This window comes from Tachysurus vachellii, chromosome 8 (assembly GCF_030014155.1).
Source record: "Tachysurus vachellii isolate PV-2020 chromosome 8, HZAU_Pvac_v1, whole genome shotgun sequence".
Taxonomy (NCBI): Eukaryota; Metazoa; Chordata; class Actinopteri; order Siluriformes; family Bagridae; genus Tachysurus; species Tachysurus vachellii.
This window is the reverse complement of record NC_083467.1, coordinates 6,978,129-6,991,805: the sequence shown is the minus strand read 5'-3', so window position 1 is coordinate 6,991,805 and position 13,677 is coordinate 6,978,129. Positions and strand designations below refer to the sequence as shown.

The 13,677-nt window shown below is 38.2% G+C and overlaps 1 protein-coding gene across 4 annotated transcripts; it reads left to right on the top strand.

The window, feature by feature from the left end:
* Positions 1-5,813: 5,813 nt before the first annotated feature.
* On the top strand, positions 5,814-13,320 carry LOC132849949 (nuclear factor 7, brain-like). 4 transcript variants are annotated; one of them, XM_060875982.1, is made up of 9 exons: positions 5,839-6,022; positions 6,437-6,530; positions 10,707-10,766; positions 10,862-11,205; positions 11,488-11,583; positions 11,668-11,898; positions 12,015-12,037; positions 12,124-12,242; positions 12,354-13,320. In XM_060875982.1, the coding sequence occupies exons 4-9, from the start codon at positions 10,897-10,899 to the stop codon at positions 12,902-12,904; spliced, it is 1,329 nt and encodes a 442-aa protein (XP_060731965.1). In that variant the 5' UTR covers positions 5,839-6,022; positions 6,437-6,530; positions 10,707-10,766; positions 10,862-10,896; the 3' UTR covers positions 12,905-13,320. The 4 variants fall into 4 exon arrangements, with proteins under 4 accessions (XP_060731964.1, XP_060731965.1, XP_060731962.1 ...); XM_060875979.1 differs by having other exon boundaries at positions 10,862-11,286; positions 12,354-13,313; XM_060875981.1 differs by lacking the exons at positions 5,839-6,022; positions 6,437-6,530 and adding an exon at positions 5,814-5,832 and having other exon boundaries at positions 10,862-11,286; positions 12,354-13,313.
* Positions 13,321-13,677: the final 357 nt, after the last annotated feature.

Below are 13,677 nucleotides of genomic sequence, written 5' to 3'. Positions count from 1 at the left end.
AAATACAAAGTAAATACAATGAATACAAAAATCTTTTGCTTATAAAAATGTTTTAAAATTGTTTTCACACAAGAGTATGTTTCCATTTCTTAATGCCACTATTGTTAAGAAAAAGAAGAAAAATATATATGTTTAATTACTTAATGGCGAGTAATAAACCTATAAATACAGTATGAAAATCCGTAATTACAGTAACTGATTGGTGTGTGTTGATTTGTTCCAGGAGGAGCTCAAAACTGCACTGAAGAAAAGAATTAAGAGTTAAATGCATCTCTATACAATTTTTATATAATTCTTTTATTGTTTGAAAAAGAAATAATTACTAACCAGAACCTAAAGTAGGAATAATAGTCATGTGATTAAAATGTAAAACTATGTGAAAGCATGGTGTGATTATTTTCCTAGAAGTGAGTTTGGGCTGGAAAAGGAAAATGGCATCTAATTTTACGGAGAAGGATTTCGCCTGTCCTCTGTGCTGTGACATCTTCAAGGATCCTGTTTTACTGCGCTGCAGTCACAGTTTCTGTAAAGGGTGTCTGGAAAAGTGCCGGGATGTCAAACTTGCAAGAGAATGTCCTGTTTGTAGAAGAAATACATACTTGTGGAAACCTCCCTTAAACTTGGCGTTAAAGAACCTGTGTGAGACTTTCTTACAGGGGAAACGTCAGCAAGCTTCATCAAATTCTGCTCCATTGATGAAGCAGCAACGGACTTTAAGGTAAACACACACACACACACGCACGTGCACACATACTGTACAGTGCCTCTTGAAACTTTCTAAACCCTTTAGAAAGTTCGATATTTCTGCTGACATGTAGGGGGTTTTTCCTTGCCACTGCTGCCTGAGTCACCTCAGACTTGCTCATTTAAATATATATAATAATCTTAAATTTTGTATTCTATTAATCTTTATATTATTCTTTATAATAAGCTTTTGTTCTATGTTTATGTTCTGTAAAGCTGCTTTGAGACAATGTCAATTGTAAAAAGCGCTATACAAATAAAATTTAATTGCATTGAATTGAAATACAATATAGACAGTATGAGTATTAAATATGAATACAGAAGATATATGACAGATCAGTTATGTACATAAAGTGCATGGTAGTGCAAATAACAGTACTGTGCAATATTGTGCTTTTTGAACAATATACAGCAGCAGTAGTGTGTGTAACATATACGGATGATGTGATGACTGACAGTTCTGATAATGCAGTACTTATAGATATGAAACAGGGAATATAATTATGGTGAGTTGTTAATCAGGGTGATGGACTGGAGAAAGAAACTGTTCCTGTGGCTGACAGTTTTAGTAAACAAAGCTCTGTAGCTCCTGCCAGAAGTGAGGAGCTGAAAGAGGTTGTGTCCAGGGTGTGAAGGGTCAGTAGTGACTTTTCCTGCCCGGTTTCTGGTTCTTATATATATATATATATATTTATATATATATATATATATATATATATATATATATATATATATATATATATACACATACATACACTGTAGATTTTTAAGATTTTTAAGATTTTAAGCTTTTTATTTAAAATGTTTTTTTAACGATAAAATACAAATCATACAATGAATACAAAAAGGTTTTTGATTATAAAAAAGTTTTGTTTCATATTTTAAAAATGTTTTCACAGAAGAGTATGTTTCCATTTCTATGTTTGATTACTTAATGGCCAGTAATAAACCTATACGTACAGCATGAAAATCAGTAATTACAGTAACTGAATGTTGTCTGATTTGTTTCAGGAGCAACTCAAAATTGGATAATACAGGGCTCTCAAGTTTTGAAGACAGGCAAGAGTGACATCTCCAACCCCCCACCCAAAGACAACAATGCGGGTGCCCCCTACTTGCCCCCCCAAAAAAAAAAAAAAAAAAAGAAAGAAAGAAAGAAAGAAAATTTATTACATAAAACTTTCAAAAACAAAACATATAAAATTATACAATATAGTGCTGTTGGTTAGTAGCCTTATTTTTCTGAGATTTAATTACACAGAATGTATGATAAATTCATTATTTTATAAAATGTCATAAAGGCCCCACTTTGAGAACCACTGGCCTAGACTACATGTTCTGAGCAGGTGTTGTCAGTGAACAGGCTGTAAAACGGTTGGCTAAGTTACAGACACTCATGAAAAACTAATGCTGATTATCTTCCTAACGTAGGGAGAGGGATATGTGATTCGACTACAAAACTTGTAGCTCAGTCCTTACTTAAAGGGCTTAACCGGTCTCTCTCCCTCAGATGCGATATATAAACGATATATTTGACAATTTCCTACATTTTCTTCAAACTTTTCTCTTCTTCACCACGTTATAAAGTTATAAAATACAAGTTATAAAGTACAATTCAGTTCAATGCTCCACACTTCCCTCTAGTTAAAAACATGTGCACAAACCTTTTATTATGACCATAATATTTCTTTGCAAGTGTCTATGATGTACTTAAATAAATAAATATTCCTATGAAACCTTATCTAACATTTTGTATGCATTGTATGTCTCTACACCGATCAGCCATAACAAGATGAGTGACTGCAACATTCAGAAACACAACATTAGAACCACTTGTGCCAGTTCTGATAGCTTTGTTTAACTGATGCATGACCAAAAGACCTCTGAAGGTGTTCTGTTTTATCTGGCATCAAGACTTTATCAGCAGAAGATCCTTTACGTCCTGCAAATGGTGAGTTAGATCTGACATCAGCACATCTCGATTACAGTAGCTGCATCAACAGCTCCTGTGGCAGACCATACTTCCTCTGCTGGGCCTTTTTGATGATGGAGTTTATGTTGCTCTCCCAGAAACTTGATTGTCTCCACAGCTGACACAGGGCTGTTGGATATTGTGAGGGGGAGTAGTGTTGAGGGGTCTTTCCTAAAGTCCATCTCCACAGTTTTGAGGGTGTTTAGTTTTAGGCTGTTCTGACTGCACCATAGCACCAGCCACTTCACCTCCTTCTGGTATGCAGACTCATTGCCATCTTGGATGAGGCCGATGAGCGTAGTATCATCTGCAAAATTCAGGAGTTTAACAGTTGAGTCACTTGAAGTGGAGTCATTGGTATAGAGGGAGCATAGCAGTGGGGAGAGGACACATCCCTGAGGAGCGCCAGTGCTGATTGTCCGAATACTGGAATTAACCCCTCCCAGTCTCACCTGTTGTTTCCTGACAGGCACTGTTTGGAGTGGAGAATTTTCAGAATTATTCTATTAAAAGCCGAACTGAAGTAGACAAAGAGAATCCGGGCATATGTCCCTGGGCAGTCATTATGCCCAGTTTGCAGAATGTAGTGCAGCCCAGTGTTGACTGCATCATCCACTGATCTGTTTGCTCGGTAAGCAAACTGTAGGGGATCTAGCATCTGTTCTGTTACAGTCTTACAGTCGGGCCAATACCAGCTGTTCATGACGACAGATGTCAGAGTGACAGGCCTGTAGTCATTCAGTCCGGTGATGGAGGGTTTCTTGGGGACGGGGATGATTGTGGAGAGCAGGAGGGGACTTCACACAGCTCCGGTGATCTGTTGAAGATATGGGTGAAGAAGGGAGCCAGTTGGTCAGCACACCTTCTGGGCCGGGAGCTTTCCTTGGCTTCTGTCTCTGAAAGAGCCGATTCACATCCTCTTCACAAATCGTGAGCACAGAGATATATCAAAGGCTGATATTCATGACGTGTTTTTGTTTAAGTGGATCGTGTCACAGACAAGGACGATTTCTGAAGACTTAAGAAAAAGAGTTATTTTTCTCATACAGCTGGAATCTCTAGAGTTTGGACCTCACAAATTTATAGTCAGATAGATTCTTCACAAATGGAGGAAATTTAAGACCATATGGATCCTACGCAGCAGAGATCAACCAACAAAGATCACTCCAAAAGCAAGAAAAGTATTAGTCTGTTGGGTCAGTGTAACTTCTAAGCACCTGTTTTACTGGGTAATGTTAATGTTTGTAAGCCTTCCATCAGGTGAACACTGAACAACTTTGGTGTGCATGAGTTGCAAGCCACCTCTCTCCAAAAAAAAAAATACTGTCCATCCTAGAAGTTTGCTAAAGATCATGTGGACAAGCCAGAGGACTATTGAGGACTAAAAATAATTTGTGAACGAATGAGACCATAATAACCCTGTACCATCATTGAAACATGGTGGTGGTAGTATCATGCTTTGGGCCTGTATTGCTGCATCTGATGATGTAGGAGAAGATTGAGAATCTGAGCAGACATATCATCTCTTTCAGACACAATCATAACCATAAAAGAGGAGATGCGTGCTGGAGACATCCTGTTCTTACAAGTGAGGATCATTTAGTCAGTATTTATACTGTAAGAAAGTAAAACTTCTTTCCGTCATCAGAAACGTCACATTTCAGTGGTGTAAAAATGTAAATCATATCCACTGATATGTGCTTTGTTGTTTTCCAGAACTACAAGGCCACAGTGAAAAGGAGAGTGATGTGGTTCCTGTCTCTCTGCTTCTCTGTGTTTCTGAATCCAAAGCCACAGCAACACTGACTCCTGAATGTTTTTGCTGAGCCCAGTGCACACTGCAGCATCCAGAGGAGCTTTCAGGAGCACTGATCCATGTGGCAAAACATCTGGCCAACCTGAAGTTCAGAGTCTGGGAGAAGATGCAGGACACTGTCCAATACAGTAAGAGTCTTTCTTTTGTCACCCTTTTGGTGTTTGTTTGATTTTAAACATGAACAGACAACATCAGGTTAAAAATATACTCAACATGCAAACATTTGGGTATATGACAAAACATACAAAAACGTGTGTGTGTGTTTGTGTGTGTGTGTGTGTGTGTGTGTGTGTGTGTTTTCTCAGCTTCTACTGTATAACTCTGGACACCAACACTGCTCATCCTAAACTCATTGTATCTGATGATCTGACCAGTGTGAGACGCACTGTTGAGAAACACAAGCTTCCTGATTATCCAGAGAGATTTGATGGATTACAATGTGTCCTCGGCTCTGAGGGCTTTAACTCAGGCACACACTGCTGGGATGTTCAAGTTGGAGACTGCACACTGTGGTTAGTGGGTGTGATGACAGAATCTGCTCAGAGAAAGAAAGATATATTGACCGGAAGTGGAATCTGGTATATGGCATTTAAGATCAGTGAGTATAGAGCATGTTCTACAGCACAACCGTCCACACCCCTCTCAATAGCATAGAAAATCCAGAGGATCAGAGTTCACCTCGACAGGGATGAAGGGACTGTGCCATTCTCTGACCCTCTGACTAAAAATACACACATATATATACATTCACAAACAAACAAAATAGGATCAGGTGATCAGCAAACAACAATTTGAGAGCAGGTGCAATAAAAACACAATGTCTAAACACAAAATGCAAGGCTGGATATGTTCATGGGGCTCAGGTACGAGTACATTGGTCTGTATATATAAGTGTGTGTGTGTGTGTGTGTGTGTGTGTGTGTGTGTGTGTGTGTGTGTGATCTGGATTAGTTTTGCATGATTATAACTCTGGCATCACTTGTAGGTGTTAATGTGCTCCAGGAAGTGGAGTTTCTTGCTTATTTCAGAACTGACATGACATTATGGCTGAAGAAGGTATAACAATGGTGAACATATCGTTTTGTTATTTCTCTATTTTTCGAGGTTGTTTATTATAATAGTATGAACTTAACACAAACCTATCTTATAAACAAATAAAACACCATAGTACCACGTACATGTTTACATTTTTCCAGTTAACCTACATAACAGTTCCTGTTGTGTTCAAGTTCATATCAGTAAGTGACGCCCTGAGAATTGATTGGTTGTTGACATCCGAAGGGCGTGGTCTTTTGGACAGGTGATATAACTGCTACCTGTGTGTTCCTGTTTATGTAGGATATATTTTATACAGATTGTAAACACTTTTCCGTTCACCTTGAGAAAACCGGCAAGATTTATTAAGGCAGTTGCTGAATTTAGACTGCAGCAAACGTCCAATGGTGTTTCTCCACAGATGTTATTGAGCGTTTGGCATTGCAGGTAGTAAGGTATGCTGCGTTCACGTGCTACCTCAATTGTTGTAAATACGTATTTCCCACTGAAAAGTTGCAATTACGTAATAACGACAAAGAAACGAATAATTTTGTCGTTAAAGATGTCGTAAACTTTCAACATAGACGATGAGAGTAGAGTTTTTTCAGATAATTGTTAGAGTTTTGTTCAAATAGATTTAAATCACCCTATGCTTGAAAACGTATGAATTAACCTGACAACAAAACGTGTGAACACGACGTGCTTGTAACTCCTACATCAGAAGCGGAAGTTAGGATAATTCCGGTAGAACATGAAAGCATTAGAGGTTATATGTTTATACACATATATACAGTATATATATATATACTGTATATATATATATATATATATATATATATATATATATATATATATACATATATACACAGGTAACACAGGTACTTGTTTTTTTCCCCCCCAAAAACACTCCTTCTCTGCTCCCTACTGCCTTCTTATGTTGTGAACTACACCTTTCACCTACAGGTACGTTATTCTACACCTACATCAGATTTCCGTTGTGTTGGTCAGCAGTTTTACAGAACATAAACACAGAACAAAAGGTTATTATAAATAATAATATAAAGATTACTAGAATACAAAAGTTCAAGATTAATATTAGATATATTTAAATGTGTTTGTATTTATCCCCAATGAGCAAGTCTGAGGTGACTCAGGCGTCTGTGGGGAGGAAAAACTCCCTTTAATGATAAAGGAAGAAACCTTGAGAGGAACCAGACACAAAGTGGAACCTCATCCTCATTTGGGTGACACCGGAGGGTGTGATTATATAAATATACGGTCTGATAAATCTTGTATTGATGAAGAGATTGTTGTCCTCAAAGACGCCAGAGTTGGCGTCTCCTCTTTAGTATAGAAGAGTCTAACTGGAGCTGGAAGATCTCTAGATGCCTCAGAATCCTTACAGAGTCAGCCTCATCTCGGGGGAGGTCCAAAATCTTCATGGCACGGAAGACAATCAGAGCTGGTACAATTTCTGGATGCCTCGTGATGGGTAGAAAAATAGAAGCAGTGGAGAAGAATTAATGTAGCTGCTGTTTATAATACTAGCAAGCACTAGATAATGATGTGCATTTTGTCAGATGTATTAGAGCACAAGATTATGGGAAGTATTGTGTTTCATTGACGTTTTTTTCCATGGACACTGTTTTATATATATTTACACACACACACACACACACACACACACTATATATATATATATATATATATATATATATATATATACACACATACACACACACACTTACCGGCCACTTTATTAGGTACACCTTTCCAACTCCTCGTTAACGCAAATTTCTAATCAGCCAATCACATGGCAGCAACTCAATGCATTTAGGCATGTAGACATGGTCAAGACGATCTGCTGCGGTTCAAACCGAGAAGAATGCGGAAGAAAGGTGATTTAAGTGACTTTGAACGTGGCATGGTTGTTGGTGCCAGACGGGCTGGTCTGAGTATTTCAGAAACTGCTGATCTACTGGGATTTTGACGCACAACCATCTCTAGGGTTTACAGAGAATGGTCCTGAAAATATCCAGTGAGCGGCAGTTCTGTGGGCGCAAATGCCTTGTTGATGCCAGAGGTCAGAGGAGAATGGCCAGATGGGTTCAAGCTGATAGAAAGGCAACAGTAACTCAAATAACCACTTGTTACAACCGAGGTATGCAGAAGAGCATCTCTGAAAACACGTCGAACCTTGAGGCGGCTGGGCTACAGCAGCAGAAGACCACACCGGGTACCACTCCTGACAGCTAAGAACAGGAAACTGAGGCCACAATTCGCACAGGCTCACAAAAATTTGACAATAGAAGATTGGAAAAATGTTGCCTGGTCTGATGAGTTTCGATTTCTGCTGCGACATTCGGATGTTAGGGTCAGAATTTAGTGTCAACAACATGAAAGCATGGATCCATCCTGCCTTGTATCAACGGTTCAGGCTGGCGGTGGTGGTGTAATGGTGTGGGGGATATTTTCTTGGCACATTTTGGCCCCATTAGTACCAATTGAGCATCATGTCAACGCCACAGCCTACCTGAGTATTGTTGCTGACCATGTCCATCCATTTATGACCACAGTGTACCCATCTTCTGATGGCTACTTCCAGCAGGATATCGTGCTATGTCATAAAGCGCGAATCATCTCAGACTGGTTTCTTGAACATGACAATGAGTTCACTGTACTCAAATGGCCTCCACAGTCACCAGATCTCAGTCCAATAGAGCACCTTTGGGATGTGGTGGAACGGGAGATTCGCATCATGGATGTGCAGCCAACAAATCTGCAGCAACTGCGTTATGCTATCATGTCAATATGGACCAAAATCTCTGAGGAATGTTTCCAGTACCTTGTTGAATCTATGCCACGAAGGATTAAGGCAGTTCTGAAGGCAAAAGGGGGTCCATCCCGGTACTAGTAAGGTGTACCTAATAAAGTGGCCGGTGAGTGTGTGTGTGTGTGTGTGTGTGTGTGTGTGTATATATATATATATATATATATATATATATATATATATATATATATATATATATATATATATATATATATATATATATATATATATATATATATATAAAACCATTGGGTGACAAACATTTTATTGTTTTTCAAGGAAACACATGAAATCTTCTGAATAGAAAATATAGTAAAAACAGGACATTGTCAGGATTAGAAATAGTGACTATGATGGAAACTCCTTTTTCTGTCCTTGTTAGAGCCAGTTTGTTTTTATTCTGCTCTCCAAAGGGAGTAGTTAACAGCATGATAAGAAATTTTAAGTTTCCTTGCAATTAGCCATATAAAATTATTAACTCGAATTAGCAGCCATACCAGGAGATTGATGCAGAGGATTGTTTGTTCTTTGTGAAGTGGATAAAATTGTATCTGAATTGTATGAAAATGTGTTTTTATTATTTGCGTGTGATCCCAAACATTTGAGCGGTAGTGTAAATATAAATATATACATACACACTGTGTGCACAATTATTAGGCAAGTTGTATTTTTGTGGATTACTTTTGTTATTGTACAGCTACAGTGCTCTTGGTCAATCCAAAATGTTAAACCCTCAAACTTGAACATTTAAGTAGTAAAAGTTTTGGCTTTCTTAAGAAAATATCTATATGTACACCGTTATTAGGCAGCTATTAGTGTGTAGAATTATTATGCAATTAAATGAAAAACAAAGATGTTCCCATCTCACTTGTTTATTTTTACCTGTTAAAGTAAGAGTATAAACTCAAAATTTACAAATAAACATTTCTGAAATTTCAAAAGAAAAAAACGCTCAGTGACCAATATAGTCACCCTTTTTTTCGATAACAGTCAAAAGCCTTCCATTCACGGAGTCAGTCAGTTTCTTGATCTGGTCAGAATCAACTTTTTGTGTAGCCGCAACCAACAGCCTCCTAGACACTGTTCTGAGAGGTCTACAGTTTACCTTCACTGTAAATTTCCTGCTTAAGAAGGGCCCAAAATTTCTCAATAGGGTTTAAGTCAGGTGAAGAAGGGGGCCCTGTCATTAGTTTTTCATCTTTAAGGCCTTTACTGGCCAGCCACGAAGTGGAGTACTTTGATGCATGTGGTGGAGCGTTGTCTTGCATAAAAATCAAAGTCTTCTTGAAAGATGCCACTGTACCACTGCTTGGAGAAAGTGTCTTCTAAAAATTGGCAGTAGGTCTGAGAGTTCCATGGAAAAATGGAGAGGTCCATTTTCAACCTGAAAAGGTCAAACTAGCTCATCTTTAATAGTACCTGCCCATACCAGTACCCCACCTCCACCTTGCTGCCGTCTGAGTCGAAGTGGAGCTCTGTGTCCGTTAGTGATCCAACCACGGGCCCATCCATCTGGTCCGTCAAGAGTCACTCTCATGTCATCAGTCCACAAAACCTTTTAAAAATCTGTCTTCAGATATTTCTTGGCCCATTCTTGACGTTTCAACTTGCGTGTCTTGTTCAGAGGTGGTCGGGTTTCAGCCTTTCTTACCTTGGGCATGTCTCTGAGAACTGAACACCTCGTACTTCTTGACACTCCAGGTAGGTTGCAGTTGAATATGACAGCAAATGAGGATAAGGAGGATGGGTTCCTGGTAGCGTCATGTTTGATTCTTCTCAAATCTTTGACGGTTAATTTACGTCTTTTCTTCTCGACACGTTTCTTGCGACCCTGTTGACTATTTGCAACAAAACCTTTGACGGTTCTGTGATCACGCCCCAAAATCTTAGATATTTCAAGAGTGCTGCATCCCTCTGAAAGACTTTTTACAATTTTTGACTTTTCAGAGTCAGTTAAATCACTTTTTTGGCCCATTTTTCCTGAGGAGAAGAACCTGCCTAATAATTATGCGCACCTTGATATAGGGGGTTGATCTCCTTAGGCCACATCCTCCCTCGGTACACAAATGCACATCACCTCATATGCATTAAATCCAATAAGTATTCAAGTTTATACAGCTTGGAGTTGGAAATTATGGATAAAATGATATGGTCAAAATAATCACTTGCCTAATAATTGTGCACACAGTGTATGCACACTATCGCGCAAAAGTTTGGGATCACATGCAAATTTCTTTGTTTTTATATATATATATATATATATAAGCTTTGCATGAGGTCTAACAGGTGTCTTCTCTAAAACTCTTAAGGAAGTGCACATTCTGAGCTAACTGCAGTCCTTTACAAACAGCCTGCAGTGTACTGCTCTGGTGAGTTTAGCTTTCAGATTTTATATTATTGTTTTGTATTTTAATTTTTAGTGTTGTGACAGGAAATGTTTATTAGTGTGTGATTATTTTTCCAGAAATTTATCCAGACTGGAGCAGGTAACAAAACAAAATGGCTTCTAGGTTTTCAGAGAAGGATTTGTCCTGTCCTGTTTGCTATGACATCTATAAGGATCCTGTTGCTCTGAGCTGCGGTCACAGTGTGTGTAAAGTGTGTTTGCAGCGGTTCTGGGAGACCAAAAGTGTCAGAGAATGTCCTATCTGTAGGAGGAAGTCTTCTCGAGAAAACCCTCCCTTTAACTTGGCCCTTAAGAACCTGTGTGAGACTTTCTTACAGGAGAGATCTTCATCAGCATCTGAAACAGTCTGCAGTTTGCACAGTGAGGAACTCAAACTCTTCTGTCTGGATGATCAACAGCCGGTTTGTATAGTGTGTCGAGATTCAAAAAAACACAGTGACCACAAATTTCACCCCATTGATGAGGCAGCAACAGACTATAGGGTAACAAGCATAAAAACTTTTTTGATGAAAGTTCAAAAGTTCATGTTATGATAACTCACCACACACAAATTAAGCTATCAATTTGTTTTATAATATGTTTTCTTTTATTTTGCATGAAAGTAGAAATTTGTCAAGCACAGTCTCCTGTGAATTCTATAAGTTACGATTTTGATGAAATATGTTCACTGTACTTGTTTCAAGGAGGAGGTCAACACTGAATTAAAACGCCTACAGGAGAAGTTGAAGAACTTTGAAGACTGCAAACTGAACTGGAGTCAGACTGCAGAACATATAAAGGTTAGAATCAGTAACATGGTTTTGATATTAAAATTCAAACTGGAATTTCTGCACCAGTTATGTTTAATTTCTTCTTCTCTGCAGATTCAGGCCCAACACACAGAGCATCAGATTAAGGAGCAGTTTGAGAAACTTCACCAGTTTCTACGAGATGAAGAGGCAATCAGGATCGCTGCACTGAGAGAGGAAGAGGAGCAGAAAAGTCAAATGATGGAGGAGAAGATTGAGAAGCTGAGCAGAGACATATCATCTCTTTCAGACACAATCATATCCATAGAAGAGGAGATGAGAGCTGAAAACGTCCTGTTCTTACAAGTGAGGATCATTTAGTCAGTATTTATACTGTGAGAAAGTAAAACTTTACCTCACATTCAAAAGTGACATAAAAATTGTAAATCATATCCACTGACATGTGCTTTGTTGTTTTCCAGAACTACAAGGCCACAGTGAAAAGGTGAGTGATGTGGTTCCTGTCTCTCTGCTTCTCTGTGTTTCTGAATCCAAAGCCACAACAACACTGACTCCTGAATGTTTTTGCAGAGCCCAGTGCACACTGCAGGATCCAGAGGAGCTTTCAGGAGCACTGATCCATGTGGCAAAACATCTGGCCAACCTGAAGTTCAGAGTCTGGGAGAAGATGCAGGACACTGTCCAATACAGTAAGAATCTTTCTTTTGTCTCTGGGATCTCTAAGCATGAATAGACAACGGCAGGTTACAAATATACTCAACATACAAAAATTTTGAAAAAATTGGTGTGTGTTTTCTCAGCGCCTGTAACTCTGGACCCCAACACTGCTCATCCTAAACTCATTGTATCTGATGATCTGACCAGTGTGAGACTCAGTGTTGAGAAACAGAAACTTCCTGATAATCCAGAGAGATTTGATGAAGATGAATGCGTCTTGGGCTCTGAGGGCTTCAACTCCGGGACACACTGCTGGGATGTTGAAGTTGGAGACTGTACACAGTGGTCACTGGGTCTAATGACAGAATCTGCTCAAAAGAAGGGAAAAAAATGCAAAGAAAGTGGAATCTGGTGTATGTGGTATAAGAGCGGTACATATGCAGCAGGTTCAACACAATCTACTCGCCTCTCAGTAGCACAAAAACTCCAGAGGATCAGAGTGCAGCTGCACTGGGAAAGAGGAGAGGTGTCATTCTCTGACCCTCTCACAAACACACACATATACACATTCAAACACACATTTACAGAGAAAGTACTGCCATTTTTAATTAATACGTATAAAGAGACTTCTTTGAAGATCCTCCCAGTTCCGTGCTCTGTATCAGTGAATCATTTAGAGCTAATTAAGAAATAAAGTATTATAATCATATGCTTTATTATCATTCTATTATTTGTTTTCTTTATATCCTTACAGTCTGGTTTGTTCTGTTGTATCAATAATTATAATTCAGTCTTGCACAGACCTACAATGTACAGTATAAGTACAGTATACATGTTATGTATTTAATTTAATCACGTCATAATTTCATTGCTGATTTTCTTGTTACAAGTGCTATAATTATCTCTTTTTTTTTTTTTAAACATTTCATTGCTACCAAAACTGCTCAGGGCTGACCTACAGCTTTTCAAAATACAGCTATTAAAGCTATTTAAATTATGTGTATAATTGTGTATATAAGGCATTTATCTGTCTTTTTCAGTTATCTGTAGAGGTATGCCAATACACTCAGGTCATTATTTCAATTCAATTTAAAAAATATTTTGTTTCAAGAAATATTGTATTTGATTATTGTATTTTTTATTTATGTATGCATAATAAACAATGCAAAACAAATGAAATTAATACAATTATAAATAAAAAAAATTACTGTGTAAACAAAATGTCCTACATAAAATACATTTATTGTTTTAGTATGTGTAAGTCTGTGCATACAGATAAAACACAGCATATAAAGAGCATATTGGGCCAAATAGCTCTGAATCACAACGAAGAATACGTGTTATAGGTTACACAACCATATAGTAACAGATAAAATGAGATTTTCAGCCCATTGGTTTTTTTTATTGTTCGGGTTATTGTTTGGTTACCTCTACTTCATCCCAGAATATTATGCTACACTATTTGCC